The sequence below is a fragment of the Thamnophis sirtalis genome, unplaced genomic scaffold (genome assembly GCF_051295495.1).
Source record: "Thamnophis sirtalis isolate CommonGarterSnake01/CBP01778 unplaced genomic scaffold, rThaSir2_p1.2 scaffold_2, whole genome shotgun sequence".
NCBI classification, from domain to species: Eukaryota; Metazoa; Chordata; class Lepidosauria; order Squamata; family Natricidae; genus Thamnophis; species Thamnophis sirtalis.
The window spans coordinates 139913586-139939529 of record NW_028261382.1 but is presented as its reverse complement, the minus strand read 5'-3'; the positions used below and the strand labels follow the sequence as shown (position 1 = coordinate 139939529).

The 25944-nt window shown below is 37.7% G+C and overlaps 1 protein-coding gene across 1 annotated transcript in view; it reads left to right on the top strand.

The window, feature by feature from the left end:
* XKR4 (XK related 4) overlaps positions 1-20784 on the top strand; it is a 99442-nt gene extending 78658 nt beyond the window's left edge. The window contains exon 3 of the mRNA XM_014051980.2: positions 16082-20784. Coding sequence (XP_013907455.2) covers positions 16082-17028 — 947 coding nt within the window. The 3' untranslated portion in view covers positions 17029-20784. The remainder of the gene's footprint in view (positions 1-16081) is intronic.
* Positions 20785-25944: the final 5160 nt, after the last annotated feature.

Below are 25944 nucleotides of genomic sequence, written 5' to 3'. Positions count from 1 at the left end.
CAAGCAGAGTCTCCGCCAGACTGCGGGCGAGAGTATCAGGAATGACCCCAAGCTCCGTCTGAAAATCCGACGGGTCCATAAGTCGCCTGGGGCGGAACCACCTGGTCGGTTCCTCCTCCCTACAGTGGGGGTTTGGTCTCCAAAAGTCAAGCCTCAGTAGGTAGTGGTCTGACCATGACAGGGGTAAGATCTCACTACCCCTCAGACCAAGATCACAAGTCCACTGCTCCGAAAGAAATACGAGGTCGAGCATGTGACCCACCGAGTGGGTTGGGCCCCGAATTACTTGGGTCAAGCCCATGGCTGTCATGGAAGCCATGAACTCCTGCGCTCCATCAGAGTGTTCACCGAGCGAAGGCAAATTGAAATCCCCCAGAACCATAAGCCTGGGGAACTCAATTGCCAACTCGGCTACCGACTCGAGGAGTGAGGGGAGGGCTGCTGCAATGCTGTTGGGAGGCAGGTACGTTAACAGCAAGCTCACTTGACCCTTGAGGTCCAACTTCACCAGCAGGGACTCACACCCGACAAGCTCCGGAGCAGGGATCCTACAAGGTACTAGAGACTCTCGGATAACAATGGCCACACCCCCACCCCTTTCCTGAGCTCGTGGCTGATGGAGCACCTGAAAGCCCTCTGGGCACATCTCTACGAGGGGGACTCCTCCCTCCGGGCCCAGCCAGGTTTCAGTAATACATGCCAGGTCTGCCCTCTCGTCTAAAATTAAGTCCCGAACGAGAGGAGCCTTATGAACTACAGACCTGGCATTTAGCGACAGCAGCCTGAGACCAGGGTCCTGATTGCTCGCGCCATCTGGCCTTGGAGTGGGACTCATAGGGCCGGAAGGAGGGATCTCTGTAACGTAGCAAGCCCTCCTTCCCCGGTAATGGCCAGCCCTAAAGTCCCCGCCATATCTGCCCCTCCCTGTTAAAACCGTAATGCTCCGGCCCACTCCCATGTCCGTAATTCCACCAACCACCCCTATGGCCCCCGCGTTCCTCGACAGGCCCTCCGAATCAAACACACTCATTCGTTCACCCAAGCAGTCCCCACGTAGTAATTAAAAACACAGAATACAATGATAATAGGTTAATAAAAAGTGGGATCATTCACTCAATCGCATGCATATCCCATACACTCACCATACAAATTAAAAAGTTGCGCAACTGTGCAAAATTCGTACAAGGCTTGTACTAATATGAGAGAGGAGGTCTTAATGTTCTTAGTCTTCTCCTCTGCAGAGTCCAGTAAAGAGGGCAAGGTCCAAAGGTATGCAGTAATTGGAAGATTAGTGTCGGTTGGGGGGAGGTACGGAGTAGGCTCCCTGCCCATGTCTTCTTCATCCCTTGCTTTTTTCTGCAAGGATTGAGTCTCAGCGAGGCCGGAAGTGGGTTCAAGAATCCCAGCTCACAGCAAAATGGTGGTCCTGAGGACGAAGGCAGGGGCGGGGGCGGTCGGAAGGCAAAGTAAGCATGGATAGTAGCAGCAGCAGCGAGAGACTGAAAGGCCAGTCATGGTGGTCAAAGGCCCAATATGCAGCAGTCAGTTCACAGAAATAATCGTATCAACCCCCCATCCCATTAATGGAATGATCATTTCCCTGATCTTTTTGTTTGCTTTTTATATGTTGAAAGAAACTTTTTAAAATTATTTTTGGCATTTGTTGCATCCAAACTGCTTCATTGACACCATCGGTGTAGTCTGTTGTTTAATGCCATTATTTTATTGTTGTTGTTATTATTATTACTATTATTTCTTCCTATAGTTCAGCTTTCAACAGGAAGGAGAGAAATGTACATGTGCTAAATGTTCTACAGATACTGTAAGTGCTTTCAAACCTGCCTTTTCACTCCTGCCCAATTCTTTATAGTCCCTTGCAGTATCTTCCAGGCTATATCTATCATTTATTTCCACATGGATGAACAGAAAGGGATATCTGTCAATAGGTTTAAACTATCTTCGGAATCTCTCTGCATCACATTATAAAGTATTTTCCCCAGAAAGGCTTCTCTAGAAAGGCTTCTCTTGAAAGGCTGTCTGGATGATGGATTACTATTTGAATTCCTCTCAGGGGTTCTCTAATCAGCCTCTCCCATCACTTCAATGCAAAGGCAAGAATCCCTTCCTTCCAAAAGGATTCTTTGAAGTGGAATCTTCTTCCTTGGTCACTGGGTCTGTACCAGATGCTTTTTTATCCAGAGATCCATAAACTTCTTCAAACCATTGTCTTCAAGATACTGCTTTATTCCTTGATGCCCTTGGAAAACTGTTCCAAAAGACAATTAGGAAATATTTGTAAGGGTGGTAAGTTAGAACTGGTTTTCTCATTTAATAACTGATTTTAGAGGTTGTTTGGCTTAAAATATACATACATTTCTTAATGCCATGTCTCTCTCTCTCTATTAATGAGATCCACCTTCAAAAACAGTATGTCTTCTGGGACAGTATGTATTGCCAACAATAAGAGTATATATTAAATGACGTGCCAGTACAAAGGAACCATCTAGTTTTCTTAGATTTAATTTTCAAGTAACATAGACCTGATAAAAGGGGGTTCCATTTATATATTAAGGGAATCAGTGCAGCTTTGTTTCATATTCAAATACCAATATATTGAGAAATTGAAGATTCCTTTAATGCAGTACAAAAGCAGAAAAAGTACTCAGCTGTGAGCAGATGTTGAGTCCTAATGTGATTAAATTGTGTAGCTAATACCTGTAACTTTTGCTGCCCAAGGAATGTACATGAAAAACAAATATAATAAACTGTCTAGCTCTTCTCTTTCAAATAGCAGAACTATCCAAACCTTGTTCTACAGTATGTATAACTTGAACAACTTTCTCTCTTGAATTGGAGCCAGAAGCCAACTGGTAGCCATAAAAGCATCCTTAATTTACATGAGCAAATTTTGCCAACTGTTTGTTATTGCATACTGGACCTGATAAAGCTTCCAAGTGGTTTTCAAGAACAGCCCGATATAGAGCAAACTGCAGTAGTTGATATACAAGATAATAATAATAAGACATAAGATTGATAACATTCAAGATAAGCCTCTTTAAGTTACATTCAGATTCCGATTCCAAATCTTTTAGTTACCAATGTTACTCTGCTTTTTTCTGTTCTGTAAGAAACAATTTTGTTTTCCATTTACATTCTATTTTTATTTTTAAAAGTGATTTGTCTCTGCAACAAAGATCCAACAGAACAAAGGAAAGAGTTTGGTCCTTTCTTTGAAAATGCGGTTTTAATGTTATTTTCACTAGGATTTTGCACCATAATAAAGGCTAGGAAGAAAATGTCATTAAAGATTTTTGAGCCATATGCAGCCATATTCTTTACATCTCTGTGCACCTGCTGAAGATGATGTCTTTAACAGAGTGGCATTGCTTCAGATGCCTATTATGTAAGAGAATGGAGAAAAATCTTTATTGGCTCTCCATTCATTGGCTCCAGATGGGAGTGCAGAGGACATATAATGGAAAGAACTGAACTGTTATCAAAACATTTGTTAGCTTAAAAATCTAAGAAATGACAGCCAGAACCTTACAATGCAAAGCTGATTGCAGACAACAAGCTCCACTGAGTGCTGCCAAGAGTATGGGGTTGTCAGCATTTTAATTCCTAGTTTGTGTTCAATCACATCTAACATCTGTTTGTTTGGGATGTTTAGAAATGTCTTCTTAATAGAGATGAAGGAAACAGAGCGTCTGAAGCTTAGACTTCTATATTTTAATCTCATACATTGAGAGGAAAAGGAAGGAGGAAATTAAAACTATTGTTCCTGCATCATCTCCACCACCGCCACCACCACCAGGCTGTATATCATTCATACTAAAATTATGTCATCCAAAGAGGAAAGCTAAAATAGCTAAGCAAAGGAGAAACTTGATATTATATTTATGATATGCAATAAATCAATAAGAAATTACATCTGTAGAAATGACAAATATGTTCTTCAAGAGCAAAACTGACGTATTTTTCCCTTTGTTCATGCAAAAAAGAGAGAGAGATTCCATTAAACAAAAATGAACAAAAGCAATTCCACGATGTAAAATAAATACATTTATTTAAGCAATGGTATTAATATTAAAATTAGTATTAATTTAAGATTTAAAAGCCATGGTGGCGCAGTGGTTAGAGTGCAGTATTGCAGGCTCCTGCTTCTGACTGCCAGCTGACTGCAATTTGGCAGTTCTAATCTCACCAGGCTCAAGGTTGACTCAGCCTTCTTCCTTCCAAAGTGGATAAAATGAGGACCCAAATTGTCCTCATTGTCAGCAATATACTGACTCTATAAACTGATTAGAGAGGGCTGCAAAGCACTGTAAAGTGCTATATAAGTCTAAGTGCTATTGCTAAAGGTTTTACAGTTATAAAAATAGCATCATAAAATTTCAAATGGTTAAAAATTCCCAAATGGAAGATTAGCAGTTGTTAATACTGGTGAGGGTCCTCATAGGGGCTGGCTAGCCTCACAGTTGTGTGGGCCAGTAGGTTCCCAGGCAAGGCTGCACAGCCAAGTTTTGATCCCTTTGTGGAAGACCAAGAGACCAGGGGCTTTCCTCACATCAAAAGTTGATGTTCTTTGACCAACAGGGTCTGCGGCATATCTTTCCTGCCTGAATAAGTAGGATAGACTAATAATATGGGTTGAAGCTGGTTCTCTAGGTAGCCTGGCCCTATGCCATGTAAGGTTTTATAGGTGACCAATGCGTTGAATTGCATCCAGTGCAGTTTGCAGAACAAAAGTTTTATATGTGCTTTTCTTTGGACATCCAATATGGTTTGTGGGCCACATTCTGCACCAGATGAAGCTGGTTGGCTTGGCTTTCAAATTGGATTAGATATACATAATGTTGATAAATGTCAGATATTTCTGACCATATTGAATATATTAAATCTGCAAGACTAACCTCTGTCTGTATCTGTGTGTGTTTGTTGGGGGGAGGGGAAGTAGTATTTGTATGCTCTTTCAATATACCCTGTTGTAATTTGTTCTCTAACCTAGCTAACCTATATTTCTAGCTGTTTTTCATAGTGCATGAAGCGATGAGCACCAGTTTGTGAAGAGACATCTGCCCGTTTTATCCACTTGATCTTTGCTTAGCTAATTACATTATTCATCATAAAATTTCAGAGATCTTCATTTAGTCATTGCACATGAGTATATATGTAATCTGAAAGTACCCAAAAATGTTCCAAGAGAAGCCACAAGATCAGATTGCTCCTGATGTTTCAATTAAATGAGTTAAATGGCATGTTATGAGATATAGCTTCTAGGAAGGAAATTTAAGGAATATAGCAGGTGAGATAGGGTCAAATTTAGAAGATATTCTCCTACTGTGACTTCATCCAAATCGAGAGCTTTCTAGGCTTCTGATTTCTGCTTTGAGTTCCTGTTTTCTCTTTATATGATTCATAGTTTTTACAGAGAAATGAGGGCATTTCTAACTTCTGAATGAAATCTTTATCAGCCTCAATGTCACCCTAAATATCTGGCTATGAAGCAAAGCCCATCCATTGGGAAGAACTCTCCAAATAAAATGCTTAACTGTAGCAATCTTTTCCCCCTAAAGAATTTCTCATTTATATTAGGGATAGGAGTGATTATATTTTGGGGTATTTATGCTATGATAGAAGTCCTGCTAATTTTCTTGATTTAATCTGATTTACATATATATTGAAGAGACCCACATTGGTGTACTAGTTAAGACACCAGATTGGAAATCAGGAGACTGAATTTTAGTCTTGCCTTAGCCGTGTAGCCAGCTGGGTAACTTTGGGCCCATCACTCTCTCTGTTTCAGGAAGAACAGCAAGCCACTTCCAAAAATTTCATCCACGAAAACTTCAGAAAGCAGTTGCCACAAGTCAAAATTGACTTGAAACACTAATTGTGGTGGTGCTGCTGGTGGTATATTGAATCACACAAGCAAGTAGAATTCAAGTGGAAACATGGCTTCTTATCCAGAATATTATTTATTCCATAAATAATGTAGCAAATAATAATACTGTCTTTATTTTTACTCTATTGTAAATAACTATATTTGGTGAATTCTTCATGTCTCTGTACATATATAAAAGCTGGCACTAAATTATTTTTAAATATGAGATGTGATGTAACGGTTGACATTACGCGTTACAGAGTACTAGGAAAAGCAGCCAAATGACTCACTAGATATATATTTTAAAATTCCAATATATAGAAATGGAATTTAAGGAGAAAAAAATTATAAAATGGTTGCATGGCTTTTTACAGAAATTTGGCATATCTGCTAAGTATCATTCATTGTTTTATGAACAACTAACATCTCTAGTTAGCTGTCTTATAATGTAATGAAATATGGGTTCAAATAAAGTGGGAGAATCATGCACAAAATAGAAAGTGTTACATTCCGTATCTTGAGAATTAAACTGGATTATTTTAGGCAGATTATATTTTGCACAATCATCCCACCATCCAAATGGCTATTTCACAAAAAAGACTGTATTAAATGTTAATACACAAGATCATTATCATGGTGTCTTTATATTAGTCAAATTGAATATTTTAATTTGTGCCATATATAGAAAGGTCTTTTGTTATGAGATAAAAATCACTTTAAAACCTATCTTAAATGTTAAAAAATAATGTGAAATGTTCTATTTTTTTTAAGTCCAACATTTCACTTCTTTTTAACTGTTCTTATCTATCATTAACATAATACATTATCTTAGTGCCTGGTGGCCAGAATACAGAATTGTTATAACTTTACCTTTACACGTTATGACACTTCTTTCTAACATATGGTGAGAATTGAATATTTTAATACTGAATCATTGTCACTCTGACTTATATATATTCTCATTAGCACCCAAAACGTGAATTAGCTGCTGGTAATGTTACAAAGTGAGAAATCAGTTTTAGCTTTAGTATAGCACCTGTATCACATTAAGTATTCTACATCAGCTTTATCTGATGTATGTTAAAATGTGAATTGACCTAATTGTATTTATTCTATATGCAAGATTCTAGTCAAGGTCGAAGAGTGAGAAATAAGCATTATAACCATCTCTATTTATCTATTGCAATAAATAGTCCTCTCCATAATCTTAACAGTAAGAATAGAAAATATTATGCCAGATACACACTGCAATATACTTTAAACATTGGCACTTGCCAATGTTTAACTCTTGAGTATATTTTAAATATTGAGAAAATTTGAGTAAACATGCAGCTGATTATATTTACTGTCAAAAAGGAGTTCAAATATGGTCAGTTTGAGTTTTACATCAAATCAAGTGTGTAATCTAAGGTACATCAGAACCTGAATATATAAAGCTATCTTACCAAAGCTAATTAGAAAGGAATTAAATGGAAATTATAGAATTATACAGGATGATAAGGTCACATTTTAGAAAAACAGTCCTCAACTTTTGCAGCTTGATGGTTCATCGGGGGTGGGAGAAGGAGGGGAACTGGACCATAGAAGTGGCAGGCCAGCACATGCATGTTTTTGCAAATGCAGCCCTTGCACAGGTGGTGGTGTAGCACACACATGCTCAGCTCAACCTGCATGAGTGGTGGGCTGGCGCGCATACATACAAGTACCTTTCAAGATGCTTGTATAAATCTAGGTTGGTTTTAAATAATTCTTTTGCATTTTCTTTGAATTAACTTTCAGAAAAATGGTAAAGGTAGATTTGTCTTTTACTGGAAAGGAAAACAGTGATGTGATGTTGAACTCAAAAAGAACTCCAATATGGCATAACAAAAAAAGAACATGTACTTGACATTTGCAACCTTGGACATACACAGCAAAGATTTCTGTATGTGTGCTCAATATCTGCTTTGATATTTTTGTGCAAACAAAAATGTAAATGTGTGCTATGATATTTCAAGAATTTATATAGCATTGAATCATAAAACGGAATACATCTGATGCAGCATGCACTTTGATCTTTATTGTTTGGACCATAAAACCTTTTTAATATCCTGACTTATATTCAGTGAAATTTTGGAATGAGAATGCTTTACTTCAGGCTTATCTTATCTTCAGGTCAAGATAAATTTGGGGTATTTCAATGAGATGTAAAGAGAATATTATATTGAAATAAATCCTTATTTCTGAGAGAAAGAACCACAGGTGAACTTTAGAAATAGGCACAAAAATATCTTAACATTTTAAATGCTAAATAACCTCCCTTCAGTTTCTTTAAAATAACTGTAAAGTCTCTTCATAATGGCTTTCCATAATACTTGACATATTTAATATATTTATGAATTAAAATTTTCAATCGTGAACAATTATTAAATGTAAACAAGAACATTTGAATAATTGAATGGTCTGTTAGAAGGCTATCACAAGTAGGTAATCATTTTAATTTACTTAAACAAGGGGTGGAAAATAAAAGAATTGCACAACTCTTGTTAATGAAAAAGAAAGATTCATTTCTATGTCTATATCTAGATATTACTAGAAAGCGGTATGGTTGGCATTTATTTGTCAATTGCATACTCAGATTTATTCTTTAAGATCCCAATACTATATTTCACTATTGCTTCTTCCAATTATTCAATTGTTTTGACTGTATTTTGACTGAAATTTTGTTACCTATTAAGCAATTATACATGTATTGGAAAATGTAGAATACCCATATTAAATGAGAAGATTAACAGACAGATGTAAAAGTATAGTTTTAAAATATTCTAAATATTTTCACTGACCCTTAACTTCTCTTCTATTGTTTTCCTCCCACTCTGTGCTATTTTTCTAACAATACTCCTTTCTCAGGTCTAAATCTGCCATAAATAAATTTATGTAAATAAGACTTTTTTGTGTTTGAGTATTTTCCTCAAGTATTATGTATTTGCTTATTTATCAAATTTATATAGTTGACCATCTCATAAAAACTATGGTTGGCATTAAACAATCAATTAAACAATCAATTAAACAAAAAATTAGATAAACATTTTTACGTTATTAAAATGTAAAAAAAAAACCACAAAAAATGGAATGGAGGTTTACTATGGAGGCATCTCAGGGCTCCATTAGTCCCCTGGGGACCCTCCTGCCTGATGACATAGCCAAGTCTTGAGGGATTTCTGGAGAATTAACAGTGATGGAACCAACCTCCCTTCAAGGGAAAGAATGTTCCATAAGGTGGGTGCCATGGCACAAAGGGACCCTCCAAGGATAATTTGATAGCACATTCCTGGGACCTGCCAAATATAGCTCCCTAACGGACTGTACATGCCTCCGCTACCAGATTTGATGGGATGGGCAGATATAATTGAAGAGAGGTAGCCCACAGATAACCTGGTTCAATGCCATGAAGGGCTTTAAAGCTTAAAATCAACAGCTTTTTTCTTTCTATTTTTAATATATTTCTTTATAGTGATTATATATATATACATACATACATACATACATACATACATACATACATACACACACACACACACACACACAACTTATATTATTGTATAAGTTTTACGTGTATAATATAATCTTTAATTAAATAATTCAGCACTTTGAATTTTGCCTGGAAGCAAAATGGCAACCAACGCATCTTCCGGAGGAGAGGTGCATAGAATAGAAATAGGAATAGAATAGAAATAGGAATAGAATAGAATAGAATAGAATAGAATAGAATTCTTTATTGGCCAAGTGTGATTGGACACGCAAGGAATTTGTCTTTGGTGCATATGCTCTCAGTATACATAAAAAGACAAGATACATTTCGTCAAGAATCACGAGGTACAAACACTTAATGATAGTCATAGGGTACAAATAGGTAAGCAGGAAGCAATCAATATCAATATAATTGTACGGATATAATCAACATGTTACAGTCATGCAGGTGTCGGAGGCAATTGTGAGTTGTGCCCGGTTTGGCCAAACTGGTAGTAGAAGTGGCGGGAGGCCCCACCCACCCAGGCAAACACTGCGAGTGCACGCAGGAGTGAGCCTGAATCAGTAATAAAAATATTTGCTACCCACCACTGGTGGGAAGAGATGGGTAATAGGAACGATAAGAAGACTAATACTAATAGTAATGCTTCCTTAGTGATAGTTTGACAGTGTTGAGAGAATTATTTGTTTAGCAGAATGATGGCATTCAGGAAAAAACTGTTCTTGTGTCTACTTGTCTTGGTGTGCATTGCTTTATAGCATCGTTTTGAGGGTAGGAGCTGAAACATCACCTATTATTCTAGAAGTACCCACACCTGCCTGCACCACCAAATTCTGCCTCAGAAGAAGTTTCCAGATATCCTTCCAGGGCACTCTATGTGAAGTGCATTTATAGTGGTAGAATGTGTGTGACTGTCAAAAGACACACACACACACACCGATCTAGGAAGGGGCACAATGGTACACAACACAAAGATGTGCAAAAGGTCCACCTGCTCTTTGAGAAGGTTCCCAAATTTTGCATTGGGTCTGCTCGGACAGTGCAAACCCACTCAGCACCAAAGATGGTATAGGCCTAAAGTGGCAGGCAAAAACATTATCATCACTTAAGGTTTAGTCTGTTATTTCCCACCCAGACCCTTAAAGACTCCACACACCACAATAAGATATTCACAGCATTGCTTAGTTATCATGAGCAGCCATGTAAAACTGGGTATCATTAACATACTGACGAAACCTCAACCATGGAGTCAAATAAGCTCACCCACCTCACATTAAATGTGGAATAGGAGAGTGCACCAAACCTTGCAGTACTCCACATAGCAGGAGCCAAAGATGGGATCTCTGCCCCCCCAACAGCAACAATGGCTGAATCAACACTGGAAAAAGAATGCCAACTCCCACAACACTGTGCCACCCATCCCCAATCCCCTGAGCCAATCCAAAAGGATACTATGAGCAATAATATTGAAACTGCAGAGAGATCAGGTAGAACAAGGATGGTGCACACCCAACCCAGCCCTCACCAGAGTTCCTCTAAAAGCATGACCAATACTGTTTCTGTCCCATATTTCATGCCTACTGAAAAGATCCAGATGATCTTCTCTTTTCAAGGCCCTCCAAACCTGCTTTGCAACCACTTCTCAACCCCATGTATGCATTCTACATGCAAGGATTTTAACTAAGAAAACATCACAATTTCAAAGACTATCTACTATCATGTCCTATTCACTTAGGCCTGTTAATAGGATAGCTAGCAAGTTGCTTATTATATAGCAAATTTACAACCAAAAGCAAAAAGAGACCAAACCCATTAAATTATGCTGCATTGCCACCTAGTGGATTATGTGTAGCATGAATATATTTTTTTCTGCTTTAATAAATTACATGTAAGTAATATATACCCTTCTCGTTAGCAAAAACAGTCCTTTTCTTAGCAAAATACTCATGCATGTTTTTAGTACTTCACTGTCTGCATGGTTGTTTGAATTTTAAAGAAAAGAAAGAAAGAAAAAACTACAGCAACATTAGTTTAAACTGCTTTGCCATGTCAAATTTTAGTGTATGCTTCCAGGATTTTGGGATAATTGTACTTTCCCTTTACTGGGAAAATAGTAATTACCCAGGACTGTGGTGGGATTGGGGATGAGGGAAGAGCAAAAGAAAAATCATAGTTATTTTTGAGGAAACTCACAACCTGACCAACTTTCTTGCTGTCCTATATATTTAATCAGAACTGCCTTGTCATATGGTTTAAACAGACTAATACAATATTTCAACAGAGGTGTTCCTATATTCAGCCTATTTGGCCATAAAATTAATTCAAAGGGAATTAATCTTTCCCTTGAAGTGAGGTTGGTTTGGTCTGGGATCAGTGCTGGGATTCAACCAGTTTGCTTAGTTGTTGTTTAGTTTCTGAGCAGTTTGGTGATCTAGTCATCATTAGGGCAGAGAACCAGTTGTTAAATTATTTGAATCTCACCACTCTCTGGAATATAATTTTAGGTTTTATGTACTGCACTTTCAGGAGAAAATGGAGAAATTGTAACAGTTTCAAAGATGATGAATAACAATGATCAAAACCAAAAACGTAAGTTCTATGAAGAGAGACGGAAGGATTTTATGTTTTAGCCTTGAGAAAAGCTCACTGGGGGTTTAGGTTTAGGTTTGGTTTTATTAGATTTATATGCCGCCCTTCTCCCAAGGACTCAGGGCAGTATACAACATTAAAAGAAACACATAATACAAAAGTTTAAAAAAATTAAATAGAATAACCCAAACAAACCCAATAAGAATTGACAATAACATTTTTTAAAAGAAAAATTCGAATTAAAATGAACAATGACCAATAATTTGTTTTGTTTTGTTCAGGCCAGGCTGGCTTGCTGGAAAAGCCAACTTTTTAGGGCGCATCGGAAGGATCGGAGGTCGAGGATTATACGAAGCTCCGGGGGCAGCTCATTCCAGAGGGAAGGTGCTCCCACAGAGAAGGCTCTCCCCCTGGGGGTTGCTAGCCGACACTGTCTGGCTGGCGGCACCCTGAGGAGGCCAACTCTGTGGGATCGCACTGGACGATGGGAGGCTATCGGTGGCAGTAGGTGGTCTCGCAGGTACCCTGGGCCTAAGCCATGGAGAACTTTAAAGGTCATAATTAGTACCTTGAATCGCACCCGGAAGACAACTGGCAACCAGTGCAGGCCGCCTAAAAGGGTTGTAACATGGGAGCACCTAGGTGCCCCCATGATAACCCGTGAAGCCACATTCTGGACCAGTTGAAGCCTCCGGGTGCTCTTCAAGGGCAGCCCCATGTAGAGAGCGTTACAGTAATCCAGACGAGAAAAGACGAGGGCATGAGTGACTGTGCACAGAGCATCCCGATCCAGGAAGGGGCACAACTAACATACCAGACGAACCTGGTAAAAGGCCCCCCTGGTCACAGCCGTCAGGTGTTCTTCTAAACTAAACCACGTGTCTAGGAGGATGCCCAGATTGCGGGCCCTCCCTGAGCGGGCTAAAATTTCTCTCCCTATCATCAAAGATGGAACAAGATGCACAAATCAGGATGACGGAAACCACAGCCACTCCGTCTTGGAGGGATTGAGCTTGAGCCTGTTCCTCCCCATCCAGATCCGCACAGCCTCCAGGCATCGGGACATCACGTTGAGGGCATCGTTTGGGTGGTTTGGGGTAGAGATGAAAAGTTGGGTACCATCAGCATATTGATGATACCGTACCTCAAAACCACGGATGATCTCACCCAGTGGTTTCATACATATGTTAAACAGGAGGGGTGAGAGAACCGACCCCTGGGCACCCCACAGGTGATGCGCCTCAGGGTCGATCCCTGCCTTCCAGTCAACACAAACTGCGACCGATCCAACAGGTAGGAGGAGAACCACTATAAAATGGTGCCCCCCACTCCCAACCCCCCGAGTCGTCGCAGTAGGATACCATGGTCGATGGTATCGAAAGCCGCTGAGAGATCTAATAGGACCAGGACAGAGGAGCAGCCCCTGTCCCAGGCTCACCAGAGATCATCGACCAACGCGACCAATGCCGTCTCTGTGCTGTATCTGGGCCTGAAACCCGACTGAAACGGGAGCTTCATCCAGGGACTGGGGAAGCTGATGTGCTACCGCATTCTCAACAACCTTCGCTACAAAGCGAAGGTTGGAGACCGGACGATAGTTGGCTAAAGAAGCTGGGTCCAGGGAAGGAGGGGCCTCACCACTGCCTCCTTCAAGGCGGTGGGAAAGAACCCCTCTCTCAACGAAGTGTTGGTAATCTCCTGGAGCCAGCCTCATTAGTTAGTTAGTTAGTTTCCTTTATTTGTCACCTCACAGGAAGTCGAGACTAACCAAGAGGGACACGGGTCCAGTACACAAGTGGCAGCACTGAGTCTCCCCATAATCCTGTCCATGCCCTCAGGGTCAAACTCATCCCAGATGGTCTCCACAAGATTCATCCCCATCGACTCGCCCGAATCTACAGTCAGAGTCCAAGCCTGTTCAGATCTGAGCGATTTTATCCTGCAGATACTGAACAAATTCTTCAGCCCTACCCTGCAAGGGGTCTTTCCCAGTTCCTTGGTTAAGTAAGGAGCGGGTCACCCTAAACAGGGCAGCTGGGAAGTTATCTGCGGACGCGATAAGAGAGGAAAAATGTTGCCGTTTTGCCACTTTCATCGCCACTAAGTAGGATTTAATATGAATTCTTACTAGTGTTCGATCAGATTCGGACTGGCTGGCCCTCCAACCACTCTCTGGGCATCTTTTCCGGCATTTGGGACTTTTCCTGAATCCCTTGCTCACAACTCGACCGAAGCCCTAGTGGAAGCCTGGGATAGGGCGGCCACTGGGGCTTTGGATTGTGATGTGGCTTTGCGGCCTCTGACCCGGTGTTTCATCTCCCGGAGCTCCTCGGTAAACCAGGGAGCTATCCAGGATCGACACCGGGTCAGAGGCCGCAAAGGCACAACACGATCCAAAGCCCCAGTGGCCGCCCTATCCCAGGCTTCCACTAGGGCTTCAGTCGAGTTCTGAGCAAGGGATTCAGGAAAAGTCCCAAGCTCCATCAGGAACCTTTAAGGGTCCATCAGGCGCCTGGGGCGGAACCATCTAGTCAGTTCCGCCTCCCTGCGGTGAGGGACTGCCCAGAGACAAAAATCAGGTTGAGCGTGTGTCCCCCATTATGGGTGGGGTCTTGAATTAACTGAGTTAGGTCCATAGCCATCATGGAAGCTATGAACTCCCGAGCTGACTTAGATGTCTCACCAATGGAAGGCAGATTGAAATCCCCCAGGATTATAAACACTGGGGGTGTTAGAATAATGCTTTCTTCAAATACCTGAAAAGATACTGCAACAAAAAAGATAAGATCTGTTCTTACACATTGCAGAATATGAAATAATACTTATAATAAGGCAGATTTTGACTGAATATTAGAAAAAGCAACAGTAGGAATAGTAGAACCACCAATCCTGAAAAGTGGAAAATATTAAACAGCCATTTATTGGGATGTTCACCTTGAATTCCTGCACTGAGCAGGGAGTTGGTTCCGGATCTAGGAGCGATGATCATTTCCGTTTCTAAGCTGAAGAGCCAACGCTGTCCGAAGACGTCTCCACAGTCATATGGCTGGCATGACTAATTGTCAAAGGCGCACAGAGCACTGTTACTTTCCCACCAAAGTTGTCCCTATTTTTCAACTTGCATTTTTTACTTGCTTTCGACCTGCTAGGTTGGCAGAAGCTAGAACAAGTAACGGGAGCTCACCCTGTTACGCAGCATATGGGATTCGAACCGCTGAATTACCGACCTTCTGATCGACAAGCTCAGGGTCTTAGCCACTGAGCCACAACATCCCTTTTTCCAAATGTTTATTCTGTGTTCAATATATTTTTAGTAAATACATATATCAGTCTGTTATTATTTTCATTTTCTAATTCTTAACCAAATATTAAGTATATTGTCCGCAATTGCTAGGACATCGGATTTGAATTTATAAGATAAAGCAGTATTCACTTTCAGAAGTAGGCATTTCTTATTTTTTTAAAAAACCTGAATCTGTTTCCTCTCACAAATGAGGAATATGGATTGAATCTAATAACACCATCATAATAAAGTAGGCTATCAGAATTGAGAATTTAGCTAAATTTATGCCCATTCTGAAATAATAATGTTTCAAACAAATGTTCACCTTAATCTTCAGATGTTTTTCCATAAAATGTCCTAGTTCTCCCATCTCTTCACCTGTTGAAGAGTAGCACATAGTGCATCTTTAATTGAATTATGAGTCTTTGGGGATTGAGTGTGTGTGTGTGTGTGTTTCAAGCTGTTATGTAGTGTTGTCTTATCTTATTGCTGATAAACAGTTTCTGCCTGTAGGATAATTTTTGTCTTGTCAGCTTTAATGAGTTCATTACACTTATGTTTGTTAAATAAACATTTTCAGTAGTTAAAAGTTCCCCTGCATCTTTAGATGCCTGATACAAAGTGTCATTTATTAGATTGCAATCTTCCAGCATAATTCTTTGTTTGATGAGTCCACTGGAAGAAAACATACACGGGATTGCACATAATGTGGGCCTTTCTAGAAGAAGTGTAATGAGATTATACTTTTTTTTTTCAAAAGTGTCCATCTTTATTAATGACATGTCCTGTATTTTATGCCTTTCCTTTCCTTTAGGTCTTACTGCAGCAGCATCTCTAGTATCTTTGGCATGGGCACTGGCTTCATATCAAAAAGCTCTTCGGGACTCCCGGGATGACAAGAAACGTATCAGCTACATGGCTGTAATTATTCAATTCTGCTGGCATTTTTTCACAATCGCAGCCAGGGTGATTACTTTTGCTCTCTTTGCCTCCGTTTTTCAACTATACTTTGGGATCTTCATAGTCCTTCATTGGTGTATCATGACTTTCTGGATTGTCCATTGTGAAACAGAATTCTGCATTACAAAATGGGAAGAGATTGTGTTTGACATGGTTGTTGGAATAATTTATATCTTTAGTTGGTTCAACGTCAAGGAGGGAAGGACACGTTGTAGGCTTTTCATTTACTATTTTGTGATCCTTTTGGAAAACACCGCTTTGAGTGCTCTTTGGTATCTGTACAAGGCTCCGATGATTTCTGATGCATTTGCCATACCGGCACTATGCGTGGTGTTCAGCAGCTTTTTAACTGGCATTGTTTTTATGCTGATGTACTATGCCTTCTTTCATCCTAATGGACCACGATTTGGGCAATCACCAAGCTGTGCTTGTGAGGATACTGTAGCTACCTTCACGCTTCCTGCTGAAGTAGCATCAAGTACTTTAAGGTCTATTTCTAATAATCGGAGCGTTACAAGTGACCGGGATCAGAAATTTGCTGAGAGAGATGGGTGTGTACCTGTCTTTCAAGTGAGACCAACTGCACCTTCAACCCCTTCATCCCGACCACCAAGGATTGAAGAATCTGTCATTAAAATTGATTTGTTCAGGAATAGGTATCCAGCATGGGAAAGACATGTATTGGACAGGAGCCTCAGAAAGGCCATTTTAGCTTTTGAATGTTCTCCTGCTCCCCCACGACTACAGTATAAAGATGACGCCCTTATACAGGAGCGATTGGAATATGAAACAACACTATAAATAGTGAATAAAGAAAACTGAGTGCAACGGCTATGATGCATCCAAATAAAGTGGTAATAATAGGGCCGTGGCAATAACCTAATTTCATTCTACTGCAGATCAGGAAGCTATAGCAGTGTCCTTAGTCTGACTACCATCATGATTATCATTTGATCCACTGTACCACAGTCTATCTCAGTAAGCCTAAAAGAAGCAGCATTCAAAAACCTCAAAAGAATCATTATTTTTGACTGAGAAATAGACTTACTTCGATTATTCTGATTTTAAAGTGCATTATACGGAATTTAAAAATAAGGCAGGAAGGGTTGAATGACTGACATCCAACACACTAGTGAGTGGGGTTTTCTTTTCTTTTTTTTCCTTTTTAAATAAATCCCTACATATATTTTTAAGCTTAGTATGTTTGCATACTTATTTATAAAACAAAGCAGCAGTTTAGAAAAAATTGTCAGAACTAAATTCATACAAAGGCGATATTACTGTTATATGAATTCTAGTTTCTATAAAAGAAATTAATTATCTTGCATAGGTAAATCATGAAACATTTTCAAATGAGTGACATTGCACAAGGCATTAATAATTTTTCTCTACAATTTATAATCAAAGAAATTATTCATTTTTATTTTATTAAATTTTATTTCCTTTTTTTAAACAAAACCAATATTTTATGTACAACTTCAGGGTACTTTTTAACAGTAATTCTATGCAGATGATTCCCTCGTCCCTCCGCAAGTTTCAAAAAGAATTGAGAGTTTAAATGATTATTAAAAATGTAAATTAAATGATAATCATGATTAAATTTCAATTGCAAAGACAAAAACAAAAGAAAAGGGAGAGAGAAAGATGGAAAAATACCAAAAAGGTATATATCCCATATCCTGTGAAGAGTACATTCAGAAGTGCAGCAAAAGAAAATAGGTGTTTTAATCTACTACATATGAATAAAGCATCACAGAATGCTATAACCTTTTTGTGCCAAATAGTGTGTAATTACAAAATTAATATATTATAGTTTGAAGAAGAGATAATGTGTGACATGTCCTAAAGAAGTTGGAAAGAATACATTGTACTTTCTACAATTACAGTCAATTGTGTTTAAGCAAAAAATATTCCCTGGTTTGTAAGCATATAAACTACAGTATATACTTTATAAATACTGTAATCTACAGTAATCTATTTTATGCACAAGATTTTCTTGAAGGGGGTAGAACTTCTTTCATTGTACTTGGTCGTGTTTCAGTTTCACAAAATTGTGTTTCAGTGAGCCTTGGATTTAATACTACCCCACATCTTGTCATCTGACACCTTATTTAATGACATCAAAATATCCATTTCTATTCTACATGAAGTGCCAATTTAACTTGCTATGTTAAGGTTAATTAAAACAAATGATTTTCATGTGTAGCTTAATGTTTTTCCAGCTACTCATATTTCTGATTAATAGCATGAAATTTTGATTAGACAAGGAGTGTCAAATTTGCATTACGTTTTCACCATGTGATGTATCGTAATTTTCCCCTTTGCTAAAACAGGTGGGTGTTGTCAGCATGAGATGCATCCAGCCGGCGGGCCGTGAGTTTGACACCCCTAGAACAAAATAAAATTAATCTAAATTTCATTTTAGGTATAATTTTTGTTTTTAAACAAGTTAAAAGTAGCACAAGCTAATAAAAAGTAAGGAAGAAAATAGAAAAAACAGAAGCAAAGAAAAGCAAGAGAGGAATGAAAAATGCACCCCAAAATAATCTAAAATTTCAGTATTCCCTTTACAGCTACATCAAAGGAAGAAGGGAAATGCATAAATCCAAAGTTTACTGTGGCTCACTTTTGTACAGCTAAACTACACTTTAGCCTTATATCCAAACCAGCTAACTGTCAAAAATTAGTTTTGCAAATAGGTATCTGGGCATGATTCCAAGAAGTATCTTTTCTTACGTTAAAAGTATCCTTGATGGTGCTTTTGGTTGCATTAAAAGTGCAAGTCAAAATTTGATAGTATTTTTTTTAACAAAAATTGGTGCAAACTGGAATAACTCATGGATTATGTCAATATTTTTGTAAAGCAAAAACTCAGTACAAAAGTTGTTACTTTTTATAGGCAGAATCTTTTCACTTGTAACTCATTCTCTTTATTATCTTAGTTTAAAAATTAGTTCATATTATATCTGCTAGTCCTTTGTAAATTAATATAACTGCATAATCTTGATGCTACATTAGTTTGTTTCACAATATCATGCAATATGAAAATGTCCACTGCTACCTTTCAAAACAGTGAAAACTTCAGATGAGTGCTTCAGATTTAGTGCAGTGGGTGCTTCATAAGGAATTCTGATGAACTCTAAACTATGAAATCAGCATTTTCCAATCCAGAATTCTCCAATGTTCTTGGGAACACAATTTGCAGAATGTGAAGCCACAACATTGGAGAATTGTAGGTTGGAAAAAGCCAATTTGTAATTAGATTTAGCCTGAAATTTTGCAGCTTCATAGTGAGATTATAGTTTGCTTGTTTCTACTTCAGTTAATCTCCAGATAATGGCAAGCAAAAAGTGAGATGGTTCATTGTGTTATTCTTTAGCAAAGGCATAATCATCCATTGCAAATATCAGCAAGTTGTTTATTAATATAAGCAGTTGCAATAAGCAGGTATGTGAAGCAGTTTTTTGTACAATTGTATTGACAGAAAGCAACTTCCCCTCTAAAAAATAGCTCTACGTAAATGTGCATGTCCTTCAGCAGTCTCCTTTGCAATTGAAAATGTCCTACTTCAATTCAATCAACACTTTAAGTTAATGTTGAATTTGCACTACTTCAAGCCAGGATGCAATTGTATTGGCAAAAGTTATCTTGTTATTTCAATAGGCTTATGAGTTGAAATTGTGAGATCAATATGCTTTCAATACAAACTCAACATGGATGGGTGGGCAATACTGGTCCATTACTAATTTCAAGCAGCCCTCAGTCTGATTTCAAAAATTGAAAAATCTGACAAGAATTGTCCATCCTCTTCCTGAACACTTGCTGCCTACGGTGAAAGAGAGGCAGGTGTAGGGCATCCTATTGTGCTTGTGCAAAACAGAGAAAGGAGGGGAAAATATGAAATAAGGTGAATGTGTCATCTCACACTCTTACCTGCCCCTCACATCCATTGTTTCAGCTTTACCAAAGTTCTCCCAAGAAATTTTTGCTGAAGGAGGACAGCCTTTAACTGCACAAAGTTCACCTCATCTGTATGTGCTGCATGAATTTCAGCAAAGCTTCTCTCCATCAACCGCCTTGCATTTATGGTTCTTTTCATAGCATGTCTTTTGCATAATATTACGTCTGCCATTATATTGTGTGGAACAAGATACAGTATAAAAGAGGAGGAGGTTTGAGTTTTGCAAAGTTTGTTCAAAAGTGATTGACAACATCATGTTTGAATAGAAAGGTCTGAACAAAAGCAGGATGCTTATTTCTCATTGTTTTTTTTAAAATAGTAAATAATATGAATATATTTTGGAATTTGTGAGGACTACCATGTCTTAAGATTGAACTAATGGGTCCTGCATATATTTGCATGTTTTAGTAATAGCTATATTATGAAAGATAATTTATCAGTTCAGAGATATAATTCATTAGTATGTTATTTTTTCACTATGGTGATTTGGACAATTTTCAGAAATCCATGAACACAATCTCTTTCTTCTTTTCTTTAGCTAAAAAGGAGCCTTTATATTCACGGAATGGCCCTTCTTGATGTACCACAATGTTTAATTGTTTCTGTCTTGATATGGCTGGAGTTGCATTCATGATTTTTTGCTTCTAATATATATATATATATACATATACATATACATATACATATACATATACATATACATATACATATACATATACATATACATATACATATACATATACATATACATATACATATACATATACATATACATATACATATACATATACATATACATATACATATATATATACATACATACATACATACATACATACATACATATATATATTAGATTTTACAAATACACACAAATGTGTGTAGCACAAATACAACACACACACACACACACACACACACACACACACACACACACACACACACATATATATATATATATATATATATATATATATATACACACTTTTCTCTTGAAAACAGGATTCAATTTTTCTGCTTCAGTGTTATGATGATGTGTAATTATTTTACATAATGTCCTTGAACTTATTTCATTGGTGTAATTTTACAGAAATAATTTTGTTATTTTACCATATTCATGTTTCCCATTTTATTTCAAGGGAACCAATGGCAATATAAACTTTTATAAAACTAATGCTGGTGCATTCTAGGCAACCATTTAACATACTGTATAAGGCTCAGCCAATGCCATCCTGCTACCTACACCTCCTTCTTTTCCATTGATAAGTAAGAAAAGAAAAATGACCGAATCCTTTCTCATTACCTATCCTTAGATGCAAAAAGTGAAACTTTTAATTCACATACAATTTGTTACAGCTTTTTTTCCATTCCCAAAATGGACTAAACTTTGGGCTAGTGGATTTTAAAGAGGCAAAATGAGTACTTGCTTCCACCTCTTCCTCCAAGAAATCTCATTTTGCATCCTGGCCTAACCCACTTTTGGAGAGTAGTTCTCAATATCTATGTAAACACCAGACAGACCCACAAGTCAAAGGATGGTGCATATCTCCAATATGCCTTCCTGGCTGCCGCCATGTTGACATACAGTGATCCTGTTTGTATAACCTATTTAACTAGATTGGGACAGGGTGTGAACATTTTGCATGAAGGCAACCTTGGGATGCTTTTTTTCTTCTGACAATGCTAGAATGGTTTGGTGCTAAGTTAACTTTCCCCAGTTTGCTACGTCATATGAACAAGTATAAGGTGATGAATAGAAATGTAACCCTTTCTTTTTGTCTTAGAAAGGTAATCATTAAATGGTATAATCTAATTAGAGCTTCAGAAAAACATCTTCTTTTCATTCATTCTACTATTCATATTTGATAAAGTAAGTACACAAAATGGCAAGTTGTCTAAATTTCCCTTCAACTGCATCAGCAATAGTTGTGATCTCACTTCACCAATTATTTTTGTTTCGGTTATTTTTCAATCTCAACTATTTCTAAAAAATAAATAAAATTAGAAGCTTCTTACTATATTTGCAAAAGATGGGAAACCAGACATTATTTGACCATGGAATTTGTATTACTTCGTATAACAAGTTGTACAACAGACAAATGACTGCATCAATGTGGTTTTGCTCAAATATTTGATTTTGTCAGAAATGCTTCCTCCAAACCAAGCCAGTTCAGTTTCAAGTTTGCTTCCTCAGCCCCATTTCTTGTCTTTAACACATCTACCTCTGGCTCCATTGACACAGTAAAAACCTCACTCCTAGTCTTGAAGATAGCATTATTGCCTGAAATACTTTGATAAAGATAGTTGCATTATCTGCTCTGCCATCTTCAGAAATGCTGCTCTTTTCCATCTTCGGTTGCTATGTGAGAGGATAACAGACAGTAGTAAACCTTTAACTTCTTTACATACAGTACATGGAGAACCAACAAACCACATTTTCTTCCCAACAGTGATGGTGACCTCTGTTTCCAGGATTTCCTCAGCAGGTTTCCAGAGTATGTAAAAATCGTAACTTTTTTTGTCATTTACCATAGATTGCAGCTTTCCATGAAGTTGCTTAGACATTAATTCCCCTTACCACAAGCTTCTAGTTAAAACACATTAAGAATCATAATCTAGTTGTGTTTTCTTCATGGGCTCAGTTATTGTGACAATAAAACTGAAGGGCTAGAGGTTCCTAAAGCAAAAGTAGTTTATAGGTTTAATGAAAAACAAAACAAATGAATGATAAAGTTTGTATGACTGCTTCCATTACCTTCCTGGATCCTCTAATACAAATAGTCTCACTATTAGGATACACATTCTTTGCATGGCCACAGTGATAGAGCTGCTTTCAGCAGGTAGAAGCTATGATTTTGCAGTGTGAATGTGTAAGGAGAGTATCTTTGCTACTCAGAATTGATGGGATGCATGGCACTGTTGTTGCTTTTTAATGGCTTATATATGTTGGCATTCCTAACAGTCAAGGGCTAATATGAGAGGAGACATAGCAGAATCCTCGAAGACAAGAGCTGAAGCTGACCACCAGCAAGCCCAGAATATAGAATGGAAGAAATTAAGGGAAATTCAATAAGATGGAAAATGAACTGAAAGTGAATGGGGCTTTGGTTTTTTTTTTGTTTCAACAGGAAAAACTGAATCCATTTTTTTCTGGGGAAAAAAAACCTCTTTATCCTCGTTGTGTAGTACTCCCCTTATTTGTCCTAGTGGGTCTATTGAGTGAAATGGATAGAAAAATTTCAAAATACCTTGGAAACAGTTTGTTCCACATCTGAAGATTAATATTTATGTCTATTACATACACATTTTTTTCTGGAAAGTATGTGGGAATTTCTGCCAAAGCTCTACTAAATGGGCATTATCTTGTAATTGCTGGTACAAATATAGGTGTCATTTTGAGATGTTACCACTATTCTATTACTATGTTTTTGTTACCTTATATTAAAATGTCTGATGTGATGCCTTCCAGATACATTGAATTCCAGCCTCAAGAATTTCAGTCTGTATGATCACTGTTCCCATTAGCTGTGAATTCTGTAACCAAGATAGAACCTGAAAGGGCATAATGCATTTTGCTGTTATAAAATATATGTAAAAACATCTGTATGGACCACAACATCTTTGTATTAAAAATCAGATTGTTCTTTTTCCATTTTTGTTTCTTGGAGAAAGATATTCTATATTGGTATGGGATGACTCTAATATAAAGACTACACTAATAAAGGTTTGCATCATCTAAGAAACACGAAAAATTGACAAGACCCAGATGGGATCTTAAAAACATTTGAGATGCAGAAAACAGATGGGTCTTAAAATATTAATTTTGCTTATTTGTGAAATTCTAATAATGTAAAGCCATTTTATTGTTGATCAACTACATTTCCAAAAGTTCAAAACTTATACCACTGTTTGTCTGACTATGTTTAACATCTGTTGGTTTTTTTTTACAGTAGACTACCTCAGCAAGCTTTAATTTTCATGCGTTTTGCAATTTACAATATTTGGAAAACAAAATATTTTTCAAAATTATACCAATTAGTATTTAGAAAGAATAATCTGGGTGAGGAAAAAGACCCACCTAGATCATTAAGGAATACGGAACACACTTCCTCATCGTGAAGCATTTATGATGATGTTTTCAGGCAGACTGGCTTCTGTATTTATTTTATATCTTTTGTAAAGAAAGAAAATACTGGTTGCATCTAATTGTTTGGTCTGAAGTGGAAACTTGAGCAAAGTTCAAAATCATACCAACCTTCATCCACTTGGTGGCAGAAGCATACAGCTTTTCTCCCTTAAAACAGAAACAAAAAACAGGAATATGCTGGTATCAGAACTCACTGTGTCCTCCATCTGGATTACTAGATTTTGATGTTCGGCTCAGTATACATATAGCTGATTTAGGAGTGTGAGTCTATGACATGCAGTTCAAATATCAAGGAACCAACTCATATAAGCTGCTTGTATATGCTTACTTTGTCTTAAGAGTTGTATTTTTCCTATTCATAAATTAAGAGTTTCCCCTCACTTTGTTTATCCTGTATCAGTAATCTACTTATAAGAAATACCAGGAAAAAGGTAATGAAAAGTTACCCTTTGCAAACTAGAAAATGGCCAATAATTTCTCAGCTCCTGTTGTAAACTGTTGCATTTTGAGCAGATTGTGCTAATTGTAATTGTGCTTTTACTCAATAGTTCCATTCTCAGATCATCTTTATGTTTATGGGAACCATGTAGATATATTTCTCTCAAGCACAGTGACTTGAGTTGAATAATATTCATGACAGTTATTGTGCTATGACCTGTAAACATTGTACAAATGTACTTGGTATTTCATTTGAAATGAAGACTCAAATAGATAATGGAACAGAAATCCTTCCTGTAAATACCTATATTCAGACTCCATGTATACAAACATTCCTTTTGAGTCCTGATTGTGAAGAGTGTCTTGATTGGCTAGAGACCATTGCCTTGCACTGACAGTGGTTAAATGTGCTATAGTAAAGAACACAGTGTGTGAAGTATTTGGTGTACTACAGTACCATAGTTCTTTTGGTCTGTTAAGTAAGTTACAATTTGTGCTGAAATGAAATTCAAAGTAGTGCTTCATACTTAAACATTTCTTTGAATACAACTTGGTTTTTCTTGTAAAACTTTAAAAGAAAACTTGAAAAATTTTATATATTTGGATTTTGTAGATTTTTTTTATTTTATTGCAACAAGAAGTACCAAATCATTAAATAAAGTACACTGTGGTCATTTTACTGACACTGTGGAGTCTTTTTACCACACAATGTTGGCCCAGCCCAAGCTGGGTGGTTCATTTCACCTGGTGCGAGTTAACCAATAATCACACAAAGGTGGATGGGAACATATAAAAATGTTTATTTCTGTGCAGAGGTAAAGAAGTCAGCTTTGGGGTTAAAGTCTCAAGACAAGCATTCCCTATGTTTCCTCACAACATTTATGTATACATCTTAAAGATAGCATCAGCAGTTTTGATTGAGGAATACATTTTCCTCACCAAACACTATGTTCTGACCAAGGCCTCCTTAGAAAGCAAGAAGCAAAATCTTGGTTCTGACAAAACCTCTTTTATTTACACGACTATGAATTCCTTTCATTCACAGTCAGCAAGGCTTTAGCAGTCTTTCAGAGGAATATTTATCCACACATACCTTATCTAGTTTAGCGTGCTGCCAGATACCTAGTTTCCAAACACAGGGCAAAGCAAAACCTGGCACTGAGTTTCTTAT